Source organism: Mustelus asterias, unplaced genomic scaffold (assembly GCF_964213995.1).
Source record: "Mustelus asterias unplaced genomic scaffold, sMusAst1.hap1.1 HAP1_SCAFFOLD_371, whole genome shotgun sequence".
Taxonomy (NCBI): Eukaryota; Metazoa; Chordata; class Chondrichthyes; order Carcharhiniformes; family Triakidae; genus Mustelus; species Mustelus asterias.
The window spans coordinates 45,958-66,088 of NW_027590327.1; the positions used below are offsets into that span (position 1 = coordinate 45,958).

The 20,131-nt window shown below is 65.4% G+C and overlaps 1 protein-coding gene across 1 annotated transcript in view; it reads left to right on the forward strand.

Moving 5' to 3' along the window:
* The window catches only part of LOC144486498 (type 1 phosphatidylinositol 4,5-bisphosphate 4-phosphatase-like), a 69,582-nt gene that overhangs the window by 18,761 nt on the left and 30,690 nt on the right, over positions 1-20,131 (forward strand). Inside the window, exon 2 of the mRNA XM_078204540.1 lies at positions 1,177-1,367. Coding sequence (XP_078060666.1) covers positions 1,177-1,367 — 191 coding nt within the window. The remainder of the gene's footprint in view (positions 1-1,176; positions 1,368-20,131) is intronic.

Sequence of the window (20,131 nt, forward strand, 5' to 3'; positions counted from 1 at the left end):
TGTCCCCATCAAACACTCCCAGGACAGGTACAGCACGGGGTTAGATACAGAGTAAAGCTCCCTCGACACTGTCCCCATCAAACACTCCCAGGACAGGTACAGCACGGGGTTAGATACAGAGTAAAGCTCCCTCTACACTGTCCCCCATCAAACACTCCCAGGACAGGTACAGCACGGGGTTAGATACAGAGTAAAGCTCACTCTACACTGTCCCCATCAAACACTCCCAGGACAGGCACAGCACGGGGTTAGATACAGAGTGAAGCTCCCTCTACACTGTCCCCATCAAACACTCCCAGGACAGGTACAGCACGGGGTTAGATACAGAGTAAAGCTCCCTCTACACTGTCCCCCATCAAACACTCCCAGGACAGGTACAGCACGGGGTTAGATACAGAGTAAAGCTCCCTCTACACTGTCCCCCATCAAACACTCCCAGGACAGGTACAGCACGGGGTTAGATACAGAGTAAAGCTCCCTCTACACTGTCCCCCATCAAACACTCCCAGGACAGGTACAGCACGGGGTTAGATACAGAGTAAAGCTCCCTCTACACTGTCCCCATCAAACACTCCCAGGACAGGTATAGCACGGGGTTAGATACAGAGTAAAGCTCCCTCTACACTGTCCTCCATCAAACACTCCCAGGACAGGGACAGCACGGGGTTAGATACAGAGTAAAGCTCCCTCTACACTGTCCCCCATCAAACACTCCCAGGACAGGTACAGCACGGGGTTAGATACAGAGTAAAGCTCCCTCTACACTGTCGCCCCCATCAAACACTCCCAGGACAGGTACAGCACGGGGTTAGATACAGAGTAAAGCTCCCTCTACACTGTCCCCCATCAAACACTCCCAGGACAGGTACAGCACGGGGTTAGATACAGAGTAAAGCTCCCTCTACACTGTCCCCATCAAACACTCCCAGGACAGGTACAGCACGGGGTTAGATACAGAGTAAAGCTCCCTCTACACTGTCCCCATCAAACACTCCCAGGACAGGTACAGCACGGGGTTAGATACAGAGTAAAGCTCCCTCTACACTGTCCCCCATCAAACACTCCCAGGACAGGTACAGCACGGGGTTAGATACAGAGTAAAGCTCCCTCTACACTCGATTTGGGGGTTGGCGGATGTTGCGGTTTGCAGAGCCTAAAGTCGATGTTTTCTCGCAGGTTTCCCCGGATTTTCGGAGCACGTGCCCGCTCTGTTCCTGGGCGAAGACCCTCCCCCCTACACACCGCTCACTAGTCCCGAGAGTGGGAGCAGTCCCATGATAAACTGTCGGGTGTGTCAGTCGCTCATTAACGTGGAGGGAAAGATGCAGCAGCATGTGGTGAAATGTGGAATCTGTAACGAGGCAACGGTGAGCCCACAGCTGCTGGATCTGGGAAGGTGGGGGGGGGGGGGGGGGGGGGGGGCGAGGGGAAGGTGGGGGGGGGGGTGGGTGCATGGTCTGGTTGGGGGCGGGGGGTGCGGAGGCAGGGCAGGGGGAGCGTGTGGAGTTGGCAGGGGATGTTGCACAGTCGTGGGGGATGCACGGCCATGGGATGGGGCAGGGGGAGGGTGCGGGCAGGGTGCGGGGTTGGCAGGCGAGGGTGCACGGTCGTGGGGGGGATGGTGCGGGGCGAGGACGGGGGCGGGGCAGGGGGAGGGTGTGGGGTTGACGGGGGAGGGTGAACGGTCGTGGGGGGGGGCGGGGGAGGATGTGGGGTTGACAGGGGAGGGTGAACGGTCGTGGGGGGGGGCGGGGGAGGATGTGGGGTTGACAGGGGAGGGTGAACGGTCGTGGGGGGGGGCGGGGGAGGATGTGGGGTTGACGGGGGAGGGTGAACGGTCGTGGGGGGGGGCGGGGGAGGATGTGGGGTTGACGGGGGAGGGTGAACGGTCGTGGGGGTGATGGGATGGGGTTGGGGCGGGGCAGGGGAAGGGTGTGGGGTTGGCGGGGGAGGGTGAACGGTCGTGGGGGGGGGTAAGAGTGTGGGTCGACGGGGCAGAGGGAGGGTGCAGGGTCAGAAGGGTGGGGTGCGGAGTTGTCGGGGGAGGATGCACGGTCGCAGGGCTGGTGTGGAGCCCGGAGTCTGTGCTATATATTGAAGTGGTTGTATGATTGCCTTCAGTGCGGGTCACATGATTTGCTGGTGATGTCCTTGGGGTGTTTTGCAGTTTCAGTTTGCACAGGGGGAAGAGTGACTCAAGAAATCTGTTGCTACTTTCAACTGACGCATGCGAACCACATCTTTTCCTCGAATCACAGAATACCTGCAGAAGGAGACCATTCGGCCCATCGAATCTGCAGCAACTCTGACGGGACATCTCTTCCAGGCCCTATCCCTGTAATCCGACGTATTTACCCTGCTAATCCAGCTAAACTATACATCTTTGGATTGTGGGAGGAAACCCACGGAGACACGGGGAGAATGTGCAGACTCCACACAGACAGTGACCCGAGCTGGGAATCGAACCCGGGTCCCTGAGAGACAGCAGTGCTAACCCACTGTGTCACCGTGCTGCCCCAGGTCCCTGGCACTGTGAGGCAGCAGTGCGAACCCACTGTGTCACCGTGCTGCCCCGGGTCCCTGGCTCTGTGAGACAGCAGTGCTAACCCACTGTGTCACCGTGCTGCCCCAGGTCCCTGGCACTGTGAGGCAGCAGTGCTAACCCACTGTGTCACCGTGCTGCCCCAGGTCCCTGGCACTGTGAGGCAGCAGTGCGAACCCACTGTGTCACCGTGCTGCCCCGGGTCCCTGGCACTGTGAGGCAGCAGTGCTAACCCACTGTGCCACCGTGCTGCCCCGGGTCCCTGGCGCTGTGAGGGAGCAGTGTGAACCCACTGTGTCACCGTGCTGCCCCGGGTCCCTGGCACTGTGAGGGAGCAGTGTGAACCCACTGTGTCACCGTGCTGCCCCGGGTCCCTGGCACTGTGAGACAGCAGTGTTAACCCACTGTGTCACCGTGCTGCCCCGGGTCCCTGGCACTGTGAGGCAGCAGTGTGAACCCACTGTGTCACCGTGCTGCCCCGGGTCCCTGGCGCTGTGAGGGAGCAGTGTGAACCCACTGTGTCACCGTGCTGCCCCGGGTCCCTGGCGCTGTGAGGGAGCAGTGTGAACCCACTGTGTCACCGTGCTGCCCCGGGTCCCTGGCGCTGTGAGGGAGCAGTGTGAACCCACTGTGTCACCGTGCTGCCCCGGGTCCCTGGCGCTGTGAGGGAGCAGTGTGAACCCACTGTGTCACCGTGCTGCCCCGGGTCCCTGGCGCTGTGAGACAGCAGCGATAACCCACTGTGTCACCGTGCTGCCCCGGGTCCCTGGCGCTGTGAGGGAGCAGTGTGAACCCACTGTGTCACCGTGCTGCCCCGGGTCCCTGGCGCTGTGAGACAGCAGTGCTAACCCACTGTGTCACCGTGCTGCCCCAGGTCCCTGGCACTGTGAGGCAGCAGTGCTAACCCACTGTGTCACCGTGCTGCCCCGGGTCCCTGGCACTGTGAGGGAGCAGCGATAACCACTGTGTCACCGTGCTGCCCCGGGTCCCTGGCACTGTGAGGCAGCAGTGCTAACCCACTGTGCCACCGTGCTGCCCCGGGTCCCTGGCGCTGTGAGGGAGCAGTGTGAACCCACTGTGTCACCGTGCTGCCCCGGGTCCCTGGCACTGTGAGGGAGCAGTGTGAACCCACTGTGTCACCGTGCTGCCCCGGGTCCCTGGCACTGTGAGACAGCAGTGTTAACCCACTGTGTCACCGTGCTGCCCCGGGTCCCTGGCACTGTGAGGCAGCAGTGTGAACCCACTGTGTCACCGTGCTGCCCCGGGTCCCTGGCGCTGTGAGGGAGCAGTGTGAACCCACTGTGTCACCGTGCTGCCCCGGGTCCCTGGCGCTGTGAGGGAGCAGTGTGAACCCACTGTGTCACCGTGCTGCCCCGGGTCCCTGGCGCTGTGAGGGAGCAGTGTGAACCCACTGTGTCACCGTGCTGCCCCGGGTCCCTGGCGCTGTGAGGGAGCAGTGTGAACCCACTGTGTCACCGTGCTGCCCCGGGTCCCTGGCGCTGTGAGACAGCAGCGATAACCCACTGTGTCACCGTGCTGCCCCGGGTCCCTGGCGCTGTGAGGGAGCAGTGTGAACCCACTGTGTCACCGTGCTGCCCCGGGTCCCTGGCGCTGTGAGACAGCAGCGATAACCCACTGTGTCACCGTGCTGCCCCGGGTCCCTGGCGCTGTGAGGCAGCAGTGTGAACCCACTGTGTCACCGTGCTGCCCCGGGTCCCTGGCACTGTGAGGCAGCAGTGTGAACCCACTGTGTCACCGTGCTGCCCCGGGTCCCTGGCACTGTGAGGGAGCAGCGATAACCACTGTGTCACCGTGCTGCCCCGGGTCCCTGGCGCTGTGAGGGAGCAGTGTGAACCCACTGTGTCACCGTGCTGCCCCGGGTCCCTGGCGCTGTGAGGCAGCAGCGCTAACCCACTGTGTCACCGTGCCGCCCCGGGTCCCTGGCGCTGTGAGACAGCAGTGCTAACCCACTGTGTCACCGTGCTGCCCCGGGTCCCTGGCGCTGTGAGGGAGCAGTGTGAACCCACTGTGTCACCGTGCTGCCCCGGGTCCCTGGCGCTGTGAGACAGCAGTGTGAACCCACTGTGTCACCGTGCTGCCCCGGGTCCCTGGCACTGTGAGGCAGCAGCGCTAACCCACTGTGTCACCGTGCTGCCCCGGGTCCCTGGCACTGTGAGGGAGCAGTGTGAACCCACTGTGTCACCGTGCTGCCCCGGGTCCCTGGCACTGTGAGGCAGCAGTGCTAACCCACTGTGTCACCGTGCTGCCCCGGGTCCCTGGCGCTGTGAGGCAGCAGTGTGAACCCACTGTGTCACCGTGCTGCCCCGGGTCCCTGGCACTGTGAGGGAGCAGCGATAACCACTGTGTCACCGTGCTGCCCCGGGTCCCTGGCACTGTGAGGCAGCAGTGCTAACCCACTGTGTCACCGTGCTGCCCCGGGTCCCTGGCGCTGTGAGGCAGCAGTGTGAACCCACTGTGTCACCGTGCTGCCCCGGGTCCCTGGCGCTGTGAGACAGCAGTGTGAACCCACTGTGTCACCGTGCTGCCCCGGGTCCCTGGCACTGTGAGGGAGCAGCGATAACCACTGTGTCACCGTGCTGCCCCGGGTCCCTGGCACTGTGAGGGAGCAGTGTGAACCCACTGTGTCACCGTGCCGCCCCGGGTCCCTGGCGCTGTGAGGGAGCAGTGTGAACCCACTGTGTCACCGTGCTGCCCCGGGTCCCTGGCTCTGTGAGGGAGCAGTGTGAACCCACTGTGTCACCGTGCTGCCCCGGGTCCCTGGCACTGTGAGACAGCAGTGTGAACCCACTGTGTCACCGTGCCGCCCCGGGTCCCTGGCGCTGTGAGGGAGCAGTGTGAACCCACTGTGTCACCGTGCTGCCCCGGGTCCCTGGCGCTGTGAGGCAGCAGTGTGAACCCACTGTGTCACCGTGCTGCCCCGGGTCCCTCGCGCTGTGAGGCAGCAGTGTGAACCCACTGTGTCACCGTGCTGCCCCGGGTCCCTGGCACTGTGAGGCAGCAGTGTGAACCCACTGTGTCACCGTGCTGCCCCGGGTCCCTGGCGCTGTGAGGGAGCAGTGTGAACCCACTGTGTCACCGTGCTGCCCCGGGTCCCTGGCACTGTGAGGGAGCAGTGTGAACCCACTGTGTCACCGTGCTGCCCCGGGTCCCTGGCGCTGTGAGGCAGCAGTGTGAACCCCCTGTGTCACCGTGCTGCCCCGGGTCCCTGGCACTGTGAGGCAGCAGTGTGAACCCACTGTGTCACCGTGCTGCCCCGGGTCCCTGGCGCTGTGAGACAGCAGCGCTAACCCACTGTGTCACCGTGCTGCCCCGGGTCCCTGGCGCTGTGAGACAGCAGCGCTAACCCGCTGTGTCACCGTGCTGCCCCGGGTCCCTGGCACTGTGAGGCAGCAGCGCTAACCCACTGTGTCACCGTGCTGCCCCGGGTCCCTGGCTCTGTGAGGCAGCAGTGTGAACCCACTGTGTCACCGTGCTGCCCCGGGTCCCTGGCGCTGTGAGGGAGCAGTGTGAACCCACTGTGTCACCGTGCTGCCCCGGGTCCCTGGCGCTGTGAGGGAGCAGTGTGAACCCACTGTGTCACCGTGCTGCCCCGGGTCCCTGGCACTGTGAGGCAGCAGTGTGAACCCACTGTGTCACCGTGCTGCCCCGGGTCCCTGGCGCTGTGAGGCAGCAGTGTTAACCCACTGTGTCACCGTGCTGCCCCGGGTCCCTGGCACTGTGAGGGAGCAGTGCTAACCCACTGTGTCACCGTGCTGCCCCGGGTCCCTGGCACTGTGAGGCAGCAGTGTGAACCCACTGTGTCACCGTGCTGCCCAGGGTCCCTGGCACTGTGAGGGAGCAGTGTGAACCCACTGTGTCACCGTGCTGCCCCGGGTCCCTGGCACTGTGAGGGAGCAGTGTGAACCCACTGTGTCACCGTGCTGCCCAGGGTCCCTGGCGCTGTGAGACAGCAGTGTGAACCCACTGTGTCACCGTGCTGCCCCGGGTCCCTGGCACTGTGAGGCAGCAGTGTGAACCCACTGTGTCACCGTGCTGCCCCGGGTCCCTGGCACTGTGAGGCAGCAGTGCTAACCCACTGTGTCACCGTGCTGCCCCGGGTCCCTGGCACTGTGAGGGAGCAGTGTGAACCCACTGTGTCACCGTGCTGCCCTGGGTCCCTGGCACTGTGAGACAGCAGTGTGAACCCACTGTGTCACCGTGCTGCCCTGGGTCCCTGGCTCTGTGAGACAGCAGTGTGAACCCACTGTGTCACCGTGCTGCCCCGGGTCCCTGGCTCTGTGAGACAGCAGTGTGAACCCACTGTGTCACCGTGCTGCCCCGGGTCCCTGGCGCTGTGAGGGAGCAGTGTGAACCCACTGTGTCACCGTGCTGCCCCGGGTCCCTGGCTCTGTGAGACAGCAGTGTGAACCCACTGTGTCACCGTGCTGCCCCGGGTCCCTGGCACTGTGAGGCAGCAGCGCTAACCCACTGTGTCACCGTGCTGCCCCGGGTCCCTGGCGCTGTGAGACAGCAGTGTGAACCCACTGTGTCACCGTGCTGCCCCGGGTCCCTGGCGCTGTGAGGCAGCAGCGCTAACCCACTGTGTCACCGTGCTGCCCCGGGTCCCTGGCGCTGTGAGGGAGCAGTGTTAACCCACTGTGTCACCGTGCTGCCCCGGGTCCCTGGCACTGTGAGACAGCAGTGTGAACCCACTGTGTCACCGTGCTGCCCCGGGTCCCTGGCGCTGTGAGGCAGCAGCGCTAACCCACTGTGTCACCGTGCTGCCCCGGGTCCCTGGCGCTGTGAGGGAGCAGTGTGAACCCACTGTGTCACCGTGCTGCCCCGGGTCCCTGGCACTGTGAGGGAGCAGTGCTAACCCACTGTGTCGCCGTGCTGCCCCGGGTCCCTGGCGCTGTGAGGGAGCAGTGTTAACCCACTGTGTCACCGTGCTGCCCCGGGTCCCTGGCACTGTGAGGGAGCAGTGCTAACCCACTGTGTCACCGTGCTGCCCCGGGTCCCTGGCTCTGTGAGACAGCAGTGCTAACCCACTGTGTCACCGTGCTGCCCCGGGTCCCTGGCACTGTGAGGGAGCAGCGCTAACCCACTGTGTCACCGTGCTGCCCCGGGTCCCTGGCGCTGTGAGGGAGCAGTGTTAACCCACTGTGTCACCGTGCTGCCCCGGGTCCCTGGCACTGTGAGGCAGCAGTGCTAACCACTGTGTCACCGTGCTGCCCCGGGTCCCTGGCACTGTGAGGGAGCAGTGTGAACCCACTGTGTCACCGTGCTGCCCCGGGTCCCTGGCACTGTGAGGCAGCAGTGCTAACCACTGTGTCACCGTGCTGCCCCGGGTCCCTGGCACTGTGAGGGAGCAGCGCTAACCCACTGTGTCACCGTGCTGCCCCGGGTCCCTGGCACTGTGAGGCAGCAGTGTGAACCCACTGTGTCACCGTGCTGCCCCGGGTCCCTGGCACTGTGAGGGAGCAGCGCTAACCCACTGTGTCACCGTGCTGCCCCGGGTCCCTGGCACTGTGAGGCAGCAGTGTGAACCCACTGTGTCACCGTGCTGCCCCGGGTCCCTGGCACTGTGAGGCAGCAGTGTGAACCCACTGTGTCACCGTGCTGCCCCGGGTCCCTGGCACTGTGAGGGAGCAGCGCTAACCCACTGTGTCACCGTGCTGCCCCGGGTCCCTGGCGCTGTGAGGGAGCAGTGTTAACCCACTGTGTCACCGTGCTGCCCCGGGTCCCTGGCGCTGTGAGACAGCAGTGTGAACCCACTGTGTCACCGTGCTGCCCCGGGTCCCTGGCGCTGTGAGGCAGCAGTGTGAACCCACTGTGTCACCGTGCTGCCCCGGGTCCCTGGCACTGTGAGACAACAGTGTGAACCCACTGTGTCACCGTGCTGCCCCGGGTCCCTGGCGCTGTGAGGCAGCAGTGTGAACCCACTGTGTCACCGTGCTGCCCCGGGTCCCTGGCGCTGTGAGGCAGCAGTGTGAACCCACTGTGTCACCGTGCTGCCCCGGGTCCCTGGCGCTGTGAGGGAGCAGTGCTAACCCACTGTGTCACCGTGCTGCCCCGGGTCCCTGGCACTGTGAGGCAGCAGTGTGAACCCACTGTGTCACCGTGCTGCCCCGGGTCCCTCGCGCTGTGAGGCAGCAGTGTGAACCCACTGTGTCACCGTGCTGCCCCGGGTCCCTGGCTCTGTGAGGCCGCAGTGTTAACCCACTGTGTCACCGTGCTGCCCCGGGTCCCTGGCACTGTGAGACAGCAGTGTGAACCCACTGTGTCACCGTGCTGCCCCGGGTCCCTGGCACTGTGAGGGAGCAGTGTGAACCCACTGTGTCACCGTGCTGCCCCGGGTCCCTGGCACTGTGAGGGAGCAGCGCTAACCCACTGTGCCACCGTGCTGCCCCGGGTCCCTGGCACTGTGAGGCAGCAGCGCTAACCCACTGTGCCACCGTGCTGCCCCGGGTCCCTGGCACTGTGAGGCAGCAGTGCTAACCCACTGTGTCACCGTGCTGCCCCGGGTCCCTCGCGCTGTGAGGCAGCAGTGTGAACCCACTGTGTCACCGTGCTGCCCCGGGTCCCTGGCACTGTGAGGGAGCAGCGCTAACCCACTGTGCCACCGTGCTGCCCCGGGTCCCTGGCTCTGTGAGGGAGCAGTGTGAACCCACTGTGTCACCATGCTGCCCCGGGTCCCTGGCTCTGTGAGACAGCAGTGCTAACCCACTGTGTCACCGTGCTGCCCCGGGTCCCTGGCACTGTGAGGCAGCAGTGTGAACCCACTGTGTCACCGTGCTGCCCCGGGTCCCTGGCACTGTGAGGGAGCAGCGCTAACCCACTGTGCCACCGTGCTGCCCCGGGTCCCTGGCTCTGTGAGGGAGCAGCGCTAACCCACTGTGTCACCGTGCTGCCCCGGGTCCCTGGCTCTGTGAGACAGCAGTGCTAACCCACTGTGTCACCGTGCTGCCCCGGGTCCCTGGCACTGTGAGGGAGCAGCGCTAACCCACTGTGCCACCGTGCTGCCCCGGGTCCCTGGCGCTGTGAGGGAGCAGTGCTAACCCACTGTGCCACCGTGCTGCCCCGGGTCCCTGGCACTGTGAGGGAGCAGCGCTAACCCACTGTGTCACCGTGCTGCCCCGGGTCCCTGGCACTGTGAGGCAGCAGTGTGAACCCACTGTGTCACCGTGCTGCCCCGGGTCCCTGGCTCTGTGAGACAGCAGTGTGAACCCACTGTGTCACCGTGCTGCCCCGGGTCCCTGGCACTGTGAGGCAGCAGTGCTAACCCACTGTGCCACCGTGCTGCCCCGGGTCCCTGGCGCTGTGAGGCAGCAGTGCTAACCACTGTGTCACCGTGCTGCCCCGGGTCCCTGGCACTGTGAGGGAGCAGTGTGAACCCACTGTGTCACCGTGCTGCCCCGGGTCCCTGGCACTGTGAGGCAGCAGTGTGAACCCACTGTGTCACCGTGCTGCCCCGGGTCCCTGGCTCTGTGAGACAGCAGTGTGAACCCACTGTGTCACCGTGCTGCCCCGGGTCCCTGGCTCTGTGAGACAGCAGTGTGAACCCACTGTGTCACCGTGCTGCCCCGGGTCCCTGGCACTGTGAGACAGCAGTGTGAACCCACTGTGTCACCGTGCTGCCCCGGGTCCCTGGCGCTGTGAGGCAGCAGTGCTAACCCACTGTGTCACCGTGCTGCCCCGGGTCCCTGGCGCTGTGAGACAGCAGTGTGAACCCACTGTGTCACCGTGCTGCCCCGGGTCCCTGGCTCTGTGAGGCAGCAGTGTGAACCCACTGTGTCACCGTGCTGCCCCGGGTCCCTGGCACTGTGAGGCAGCAGTGTGAACCCACTGTGTCACCGTGCTGCCCCGGGTCCCTGGCACTGTGAGACAGCAGCGCTAACCCACTGTGTCACCGTGCTGCCCCGGGTCCCTGGCACTGAGAGACAGCAGTGTGAACCCACTGTGTCACCGTGCTGCCCCGGGTCCCTGGCTCTGTGAGGCAGCAGTGTGAACCCACTGTGTCACCGTGCTGCCCCGGGTCCCTGGCACTGTGAGGGAGCAGTGTGAACCCACTGTGTCACCGTGCTGCCCCGGGTCCCTGGCACTGTGAGACAGCAGCGCTAACCCACTGTGTCACCGTGCTGCCCCGGGTCCCTGGCACTGTGAGACAGCAGCGCTAACCCACTGTGTCACCGTGCTGCCCCGGGTCCCTGGCGCTGTGAGGGAGCAGTGTGAACCCACTGTGTCACCGTGCTGCCCCGGGTCCCTGGCTCTGTGAGGCAGCAGTGTGAACCCACTGTGTCACCGTGCTGCCCCGGGTCCCTGGCACTGTGAGACAGCAGCGCTAACCCACTGTGTCACCGTGCTGCCCCGGGTCCCTGGCACTGTGAGACAGCAGCGCTAACCCACTGTGTCACCGTGCTGCCCCGGGTCCCTGGCACTGTGAGACAGCAGTGTGAACCCACTGTGTCACCGTGCTGCCCCGGGTCCCTGGCGCTGTGAGGGAGCAGCGCTAACCCACTGTGTCACCGTGCTGCCCCGGGTCCCTGGCGCTGTGAGGCAGCAGCGCTAACCCACTGTGTCACCGTGCTGCCCCGGGTCCCTGGCACTGTGAGGCAGCAGTGCTAACCACTGTGTCACCGTGCCGCCCCGGGTCCCTGGCACTGTGAGACAGCAGTGTGAACCCACTGTGTCACCGTGCTGCCCCGGGTCCCTCGCGCTGTGAGACAGCAGTGTGAACCCACTGTGTCACCGTGCTGCCCCGGGTCCCTGGCGCTGTGAGGCAGCAGTGCTAACCCACTGTGTCACCGTGCTGCCCCGGGTCCCTGGCGCTGTGAGGCAGCAGTGCTAACCACTGTGTCACCGTGCTGCCCCGGGTCCCTGGCGCTGTGAGGCAGCAGTGTGAACCCACTGTGTCACCGTGCTGCCCCGGGTCCCTGGCGCTGTGAGGCAGCAGTGTGAACCCACTGTGTCACCGTGCTGCCCCGGGTCCCTGGCGCTGTGAGACAGCAGTGTGAACCCACTGTGTCACCGTGCTGCCCCGGGTCCCTGGCGCTGTGAGGCAGCAGTGTGAACCCACTGTGTCACCGTGCTGCCCCGGGTCCCTGGCACTGTGAGGCAGCAGTGTGAACCCACTGTGTCACCGTGCTGCCCCGGGTCCCTGGCGCTGTGAGACAGCAGTGTGAACCCACTGTGTCACCGTGCTGCCCCGGGTCCCTGGCGCTGTGAGGCAGCAGTTCTAACCCACTGTGTCACCGTGCTGCCCCGGGTCCCTGTGAGGCAGCAGTGTGAACCCACTGTGTCACCGTGCTGCCCCGGGTCCCTGGCGCGGTGAGACAGCAGTGTGAACCCACTGTGTCACCGTGCTGCCCCGGGTCCCTGTGAGGCAGCAGTGTGAACCCACTGTGTCACCGTGCTGCCCCGGGTCCCTGTGAGGCAGCAGTGTGAACCCACTGTGTCACCGTGCTGCCCCGGGTCCCTGGCGCGGTGAGACAGCAGTGTGAACCCACTGTGTCACCGTGCTGCCCCGGGTCCCTGTGAGGCAGCAGTTCTAACCCACTGTGTCACCGTGCTGCCCCGGGTCCCTGGCGCTGTGAGGCAGCAGTGTGAACCCACTGTGTCACCGTGCTGCCCCGGGTCCCTGGCGCTGTGAGACAGCAGTGTGAACCCACTGTGTCACCGTGCTGCCCCGGGTCCCTGGCTCTGTGAGGGAGCAGTGTGAACCCACTGTGTCACCGTGCTGCCCCGGGTCCCTGGCGCTGTGAGGGAGCAGTGTGAACCCACTGTGTCACCGTGCTGCCCCGGGTCCCTGGCGCTGTGAGGCAGCAATGTGAACCCACTGTGTCACCGTGCTGCCCCGGGTCCCTGGCTCTGTGAGGGAGCAGTGTGAACCCACTGTGTCACCATGCTGCCCCGGGTCCCTGGCTCTGTGAGGGAGCAGTGTGAACCCACTGTGTCACCATGCTGCCCCGGGTCCCTGGCTCTGTGAGGCAGCAGTGCTAACCCACTGTGTCACCGTGCTGCCCCGGGTCCCTGGCGCTGTGAGACAGCAGTGCTAACCCGCTGTGTCACCGTGCTGCCCCGGGTCCCTGGCTCTGTGAGGGAGCAGTGTGAACCCACTGTGTCACCGTGCTGCCCCGGGTCCCTGGCTCTGTGAGACAGCAGTGTGAACCCACTGTGTCACCGTGCTGCCCCGGGTCCCTGGCACTGTGAGGGAGCAGCGCTAACCCACTGTGTCACCGTGCTGCCCCGGGTCCCTGGCGCTGTGAGACAGCAGTGTGAACACACTGTGTCACCGTGCTGCCCCGGGTCCCTGGCTCTGTGAGACAGCAGTGTGAACCCACTGTGTCACCGTGCTGCCCCGGGTCCCTGGCTCTGTGAGGCAGCAGTGCTAACCCACTGTGTCACCGTGCTGCCCCGGGTCCCTGGCGCTGTGAGGGAGCAGTGTGAACCCACTGTGTCACCATGCTGCCCCGGGTCCCTGGCTCTGTGAGGCAGCAGTGTGAACCCACTCTGTCACCGTGCTGCCCCGGGTCCCTGGCGCTGTGAGACAGCAGTGTGAACCCACTGTGTCACCGTGCTGCCCCGGGTCCCTGGCACTGTGAGGCAGCAGTGCTAACCCACTGTGTCACCGTGCTGCCCCGGGTCCCTGGCACTGTGAGGCAGCAGTGCTAACCCACTGTGTCACCGTGCTGCCCCGGGTCCCTGGCACTGTGAGACAGCAGTGCTAACCCACTGTGTCACCATGCCGCCCCGGGTCCCTGGCGCTGTGAGGCAGCAGCGCTAACCCACTGTGTCACCGTGCTGCCCCGGGTCCCTGGCACTGTGAGGGAGCAGTGTGAACCCACTGTGTCACCGTGCTGCCCCGGGTCCCTGGCGCTGTGAGGGAGCAGTGTGAACCCACTGTGTCACCATGCTGCCCCGGGTCCCTGGCTCTGTGAGGCAGCAGTGTGAACCCACTCTGTCACCGTGCTGCCCCGGGTCCCTGGCGCTGTGAGACAGCAGTGTGAACCCACTGTGTCACCGTGCTGCCCCGGGTCCCTGGCACTGTGAGGCAGCAGTGCTAACCCACTGTGTCACCGTGCTGCCCCGGGTCCCTGGCACTGTGAGGCAGCAGTGCTAACCCACTGTGTCACCGTGCTGCCCCGGGTCCCTGGCACTGTGAGACAGCAGTGCTAACCCACTGTGTCACCATGCCGCCCCGGGTCCCTGGCGCTGTGAGGCAGCAGCGCTAACCCACTGTGTCACCGTGCTGCCCTGGGTCCCTGGCACTGTGAGGCAGCAGTGCTAACCCACTGTGTCACCGTGCTGCCCTGGGTCCCTGGCACTGTGAGACAGCAGTGCTAACCCACTGTGTCACCGTGCTGCCCCGGGTCCCTGGCGCTGTGAGGGAGCAGTGTGAACCCACTGTGTCACCGTGCTGCCCCGGGTCCCTGGCTCTGTGAGACAGCAGTGTGAACCCACTGTGTCACCGTGCTGCCCCGGGTCCCTGGCGCTGTGAGGGAGCAGTGTGAACCCACTGTGTCACCGTGCTGCCCCGGGTCCCTGGCTCTGTGAGGCAGCAGTGTGAACCCACTCTGTCACCGTGCTGCCCCGGGTCCCTGGCGCTGTGAGACAGCAGTGCTAACCCACTGTGTCACCGTGCTGCCCCGGGTCCCTGGCGCTGTGAGGGAGCAGCGCTAACCCACTGTGTCACCGTGCTGCCCCGGGTCCCTGGCACTGTGAGGCAGCAGTGCTAACCCACTGTGTCACCGTGCTGCCCCGGGTCCCTGGCACTGTGAGACAGCAGTGCTAACCCACTGTGTCACCGTGCTGCCCCGGGTCCCTGGCGCTGTGAGGGAGCAGCGCTAACCCACTGTGTCACCGTGCTGCCCCGGGTCCCTGGCACTGTGAGGCAGCAGTGTGAACCCACTGTGTCACCGTGCTGCCCTGGGTCCCTGGCACTGTGAGACAGCAGTGTGAACCCACTGTGTCACCGTGCTGCCCCGGGTCCCTGGCGCTGTGAGGCAGCAGTGCTAGCCCACTGTGTCACCGTGCTGCCCCGGGTCCCTGGCACTGGGAGACAGCAGTGCTAACCCACTGTGTCACCGTGCTGCCCCAGGTCCCTGGCACTGTGAGGGAGCAGTGTGAACCCACTGTGTCACCGTGCTGCCCCGGGTCCCTGGCACTGTGAGGGAGCAGCGCTAACCCACTGTGTCACCGTGCTGCCCCGGGTCCCTGGCACTGTGAGGCAGCAGTGTGAACCCACTGTGTCACCGTGCTGCCCCGGGTCCCTGGCACTGTGAGGGAGCAGTGTGAACCCACTGTGTCACCGTGCTGCCCCGGGTCCCTGGCACTGTGAGGGAGCAGTGTGAACCCACTGTGTCACCGTGCTGCCCCGGGTCCCTGGCACTGTGAGGGAGCAGTGTGAACCCACTGTGTCACCGTGCTGCCCCGGGTCCCTGGCACTGTGAGGGAGCAGTGTGAACCCACTGTGTCACCGTGCTGCCCCGGGTCCCTGGCACTGTGAGACAGCAGTGTGAACCCACTGTGTCACCGTGCTGCCCCGGGTCCCTGGCACTGTGAGACAGCAGCGCTAACCCACTGTGTCACCGTGCTGCCCCGGGTCCCTGGCACTGTGAGGGAGCAGTGTGAACCCACTGTGTCACCGTGCTGCCCCGGGTCCCTGGCGCTGTGAGGCAGCAGTGTGAACCCACTGTGTCACCGTGCTGCCCCGGGTCCCTGGCGCTGTGAGACAGCAGTGTGAACCCACTGTGTCACCGTGCTGCCCCGGGTCCCTGGCACTGTGAGGCAGCAGTGTGAACCCACTGTGTCACCGTGCTGCCCCGGGTCCCTGGCACTGTGAGGCAGCAGTGCTAACCACTGTGTCACCGTGCTGCCCCGGGTCCCTGGCACTGTGAGACAGCAGTGTGAACCCACTGTGTCACCGTGCTGCCCCGGGTCCCTGGCTCTGAGACAGCAGTGTGAACCCACTGTGTCACCGTGCTGCCCCGGGTCCCTGGCACTGTGAGACAGCAGTGTGAACCCACTGTGTCACCGTGCTGCCCCGGGTCCCTGGCACTGTGAGGCAGCAGTGTGAACCCACTGTGTCACCGTGCTGCCCCGGGTCCCTGGCACTGTGAGGGAGCAGTGTGAACCCACTGTGTCACCGTGCTGCCCCGGGTCCCTGGCACTGTGAGACAGCAGTGCTAACCCACTGTGTCACCGTGCTGCCCCGGGTCCCTGGCACTGTGAGGGAGCAGTGTGAACCCACTGTGTCACCGTGCTGCCCCGGGTCCCTGGCACTGTGAGGGAGCAGTGTGAACCCACTGTGTCACCGTGCTGCCCCGGGTCCCTGGCACTGTGAGGCAGCAGTGTGAACCCACTGTGTCACCGTGCTGCCCCGGGTCCCTGGCACTGTGAGGCAGCAGTGCTAACCACTGTGTCACCGTGCTGCCCCGGGTCCCTGGCACTGTGAGGCAGCAGTGCTAACCACTGTGTCACCGTGCTGCCCCGGGTCCCTGGCACTGTGAGACAGCAGTGTGAACCCACTGTGTCACCGTGCTGCCCCGGGTCCCTGGCTCTGTGAGACAGCAGTGTGAACCCACTGTGTCACCGTGCTGCCCCGGGTCCCTGGCACTGTGAGACAGCAGTGTGAACCCACTGTGTCACCGTGCTGCCCCGGGTCCCTGGCGCTGTGAGGGAGCAGTGTGAACCCACTGTGTCACCGTGCTGCCCCGGGTCCCTGGCACTGTGAGGGAGCAGTGTGAACCCACTGTGTCACCGTGCTGCCCCGGGTCCCTGGCACTGTGAGGGAGCAGTGTGAACCCACTGTGTCACCGTGCTGCCCCGGGTCCCTGGCTCTGTGAGACAGCAGTGTGAACCCACTGTGTCACCGTGCTGCCCCGGGTCCCTGGCGCTGTGAGGCAGCAGTGTGAACCCACTGTGTCACCGTGCTGCCCCGGGTCCCTGGCGCTGTGAGGGAGCAGTGTGAACCCACTGTGTCACCGTGCTGCCCCGGGTCCCTGGCACTGTGAGGGAGCAGCGCTAACCCACTGTGCCACCGTGCTGCCCCGGGTCCCTGGCGCTGTGAGGGAGCAGTGTGAACCCACTGTGTCACCGTGCTGCCCCGGGTCCCTGGCACTGTGAGGGAGCAGCGCTAACCCACTGTGCCACCGTGCTGCCCCGGGTTCCTGGCACTGTGAGACAGCAGTGTGAACCCACTGTGTCACCGTGCTGCCCCGGGTCCCTGGCACTGTGAGACAGCAGCGCTAACCCACTGTGTCACCGTGCTGCCCCGGGTCCCTGGCACTGTGAGGGAGCAGTGTGAACCCACTGTGTCACCGTGCTGCCCCGGGTCCCTGGCACTGTGAGACAGCAGTGTGAACCCACTGTGTCACCGTGCTGCCCCGGGTCCCTGGCACTGTGAGGGAGCAGTGTGAACCCACTGTGTCACCGTGCTGCCCCGGGTCCCTGGCTCTGTGAGACAGCAGTGCTAACCCACTGTGTCACCGTGCTACCCCGGGTCCCTGGCGCTGTGAGGCAGCAGTGCTAACCCACTGTGTCACCGTGCTGCCCCGGGTCCCTGGCTCTGTGAGACAGCAGTGCTAACCCACTGTGTCACCGTGCTGCCCTGGGTCCCTGGCACTGTGAGGCAGCAGTGCTAACCACTGTGTCACCGTGCTGCCCCGGGTCCCTGGCGCTGTGAGGCAGCAGTGCTAACCACTGTGTCACCGTGCTGCCCCGGATCCCTGGCGCTGTGAGGCAGCAGTGCTAACCACTGTGTCACCGTGCTGCCCCGGGTCCCTGGCTCTGTGAGGCAGCAGTGTGAACCCACTGTGTCACCGTGCTGCCCCGGGTCCCTGGCACTGTGAGGCAGCAGTGCTAACCCACTGTGTCACCGTGCTGCCCCGGGTCCCTGGCGCTGTGAGGGAGCAGTGCTAACCCACTGTGTCACCGTGCTGCCCCGGGTCCCTGGCTCTGTGAGGCAGCAGCGCTAACCCACTGTGTCACCGTGCCGCCCCGGGTCCCTGGCACTGTGAGGCAGCAGCGCTAACCACTGTGTCACCGTGCTGCCCCGGGTCCCTGGCACTGTGAGGCAGCAGTGTGAACCCACTGTGTCGCCGTGCTGCCCCGGGTCCCTGGCGCTGTGAGGGAGCAGTGTTAACCCACTGTGTCACCGTGCTGCCCCGGGTCCCTGGCGCTGTGAGGGAGCAGTGTGAACCCACTGTGTCACCGTGCTGCCCCGGGTCCCTGGCACTGTGAGGGAGCAGTGTGAACCCACTGTGTCACCGTGCTGCCCCGGGTCCCTGGCACTGTGAGACAGCAGTGTGAACCCACTGTGTCACCGTGCTGCCCCGGGTCCCTGGCACTGTGAGGGAGCAGTGTGAACCCACTGTGTCACCGTGCTGCCCCGGGTCCCTGGCTCTGTGAGACAGCAGTGTGAACCCACTGTGTCACCGTGCTGCCCTGGGTCCCTGGCACTGTGAGGCAGCAGTGCTAACCACTGTCACCGTGCTGCCCCGGGTCCCTGGCGCTGTGAGGCAGCAGTGCTAACCACTGTGTCACCGTGCTGCCCCGGATCCCTGGCGCTGTGAGGCAGCAGTGCTAACCACTGTGTCACCGTGCTGCCCCGGGTCCCTGGCTCTGTGAGGCAGCAGTGTGAACCCACTGTGTCACCGTGCTGCCCCGGGTCCCTGGCACTGTGAGGCAGCAGTGCTAACCCACTGTGTCACCGTGCTGCCCCGGGTCCCTGGCGCTGTGAGGGAGCAGTGCTAACCCACTGTGTCACCGTGCTGCCCCGGGTCCCTGGCTCTGTGAGGCAGCAGCGCTAACCCACTGTGTCACCGTGCCGCCCCGGGTCCCTGGCACTGTGAGGCAGCAGCGCTAACCCACTGTGTCACCGTGCTGCCCCGGGTCCCTGGCGCTGTGAGGCAGCAGCGCTAACCACTGTGTCACCGTGCTGCCCCGGGTCCCTGGCACTGTGAGGCAGCAGTGTGAACCCACTGTGTCGCCGTGCTGCCCCGGGTCCCTGGCGCTGTGAGGGAGCAGTGTTAACCCACTGTGTCACCGTGCTGCCCCGGGTCCCTGGCGCTGTGAGGGAGCAGTGTGAACCCACTGTGTCACCGTGCTGCCCCGGGTCCCTGGCACTGTGAGGCAGCAGCGCTAACCCACTGTGTCACCGTGCTGCCCCGGGTCCCTGGCACTGTGAGACAGCAGTGCTAACCCACTGTGTCACCGTGCTGCCCCGGGTCCCTGGCACTGTGAGACAGCAGTGTGAACCCACTGTGTCACCGTGCTGCCCCGGGTCCCTGGCGCTGTGAGGCAGCAGTGCTAACCCACTGTGTCACCGTGCTGCCCCGGGTCCCTGGCGCTGTGAGGCAGCAGTGTGAACCCACTGTGTCACCGTGCTGCCCCGGGTCCCTGGCGCTGTGAGGGAGCAGTGTGAACCCACTGTGTCACCGTGCTGCCCCGGGTCCCTGGCACTGTGAGGGAGCAGTGTGAACCCACTGTGTCACCGTGCTGCCCCGGGTCCCTGGCGCTGTGAGGGAGCAGTGTGAACCCACTGTGTCACCGTGCTGCCCCGGGTCCCTGGCACTGAGAGACTGCAGTGCTAACCCACTGTGTCACCGTGCTGCCCCGGGTCCCTGGCACTGTGAGGCAGCAGTGCTAACCCACTGTGTCACCGTGCTGCCCCGGGTCCCTGGCACTGTGAGACAGCAGTGTGAACCCACTGTGTCACCGTGCTGCCCCGGGTCCCTGGCGCTGTGAGGCAGCAGTGCTAACCCACTGTGTCACCGTGCTGCCCCGGGTCCCTGGCACTGAGAGACTGCAGTGCTAACCCACTGTGTCACCGTGCTGCCCCGGGTCCCTGGCACTGTGAGGGAGCAGTGTGAACCCACTGTGTCACCGTGCTGCCCCGGGTCCCTGGCGCTGTGAGGCAGCAGTGCTAACCCACTGTGTCACCGTGCTGCCCCGGGTCCCTGGCGCTGTGAGGCAGCAGTGCTAACCCACTGTGTCACCGTGCTGCCCCGGGTCCCTGGCGCTGTGAGGGAGCAGCGCTAACCCACTGTGTCACCATGCTGCCCCGGGTCCCTGGCGCTGTGAGGCAGCAGTGCTAACCCACTGTGTCACCGTGCTGCCCCGGGTCCCTGGCACTGTGAGGGAGCAGTGTTAACCCACTGTGTCACCGTGCTGCCCCGGGTCCCTGGCGCTGTGAGGCAGCAGTGCTAACCCACTGTGTCACCGTGCTGCCCCGGGTCCCTGGCACTGTGAGGGAGCAGTGTTAACCCACTGTGTCACCGTGCTGCCCCGGGTCCCTGGCGCTGTGAGACAGCAGTGTGAACCCACTGTGTCACCGTGCTGCCCCGGGTCCCTGGCACTGAGAGACAGCAGTGTGAACCCACTGTGTCACCGTGCTGCCCCGGGTCCCTGGCACTGTGAGACAGCAGTGCTAACCCACTGTGTCACCGTGCTGCCCCGGGTCCCTGGCACTGTGAGACAGCAGTGTGAACCCACTGTGTCACCGTGCTGCCCCGGGTCCCTGGCGCTGTGAGACAGCAGTGTGAACCCACTGTGTCACCGTGCTGCCCCGGGTCCCTGGCGCTGTGAGGC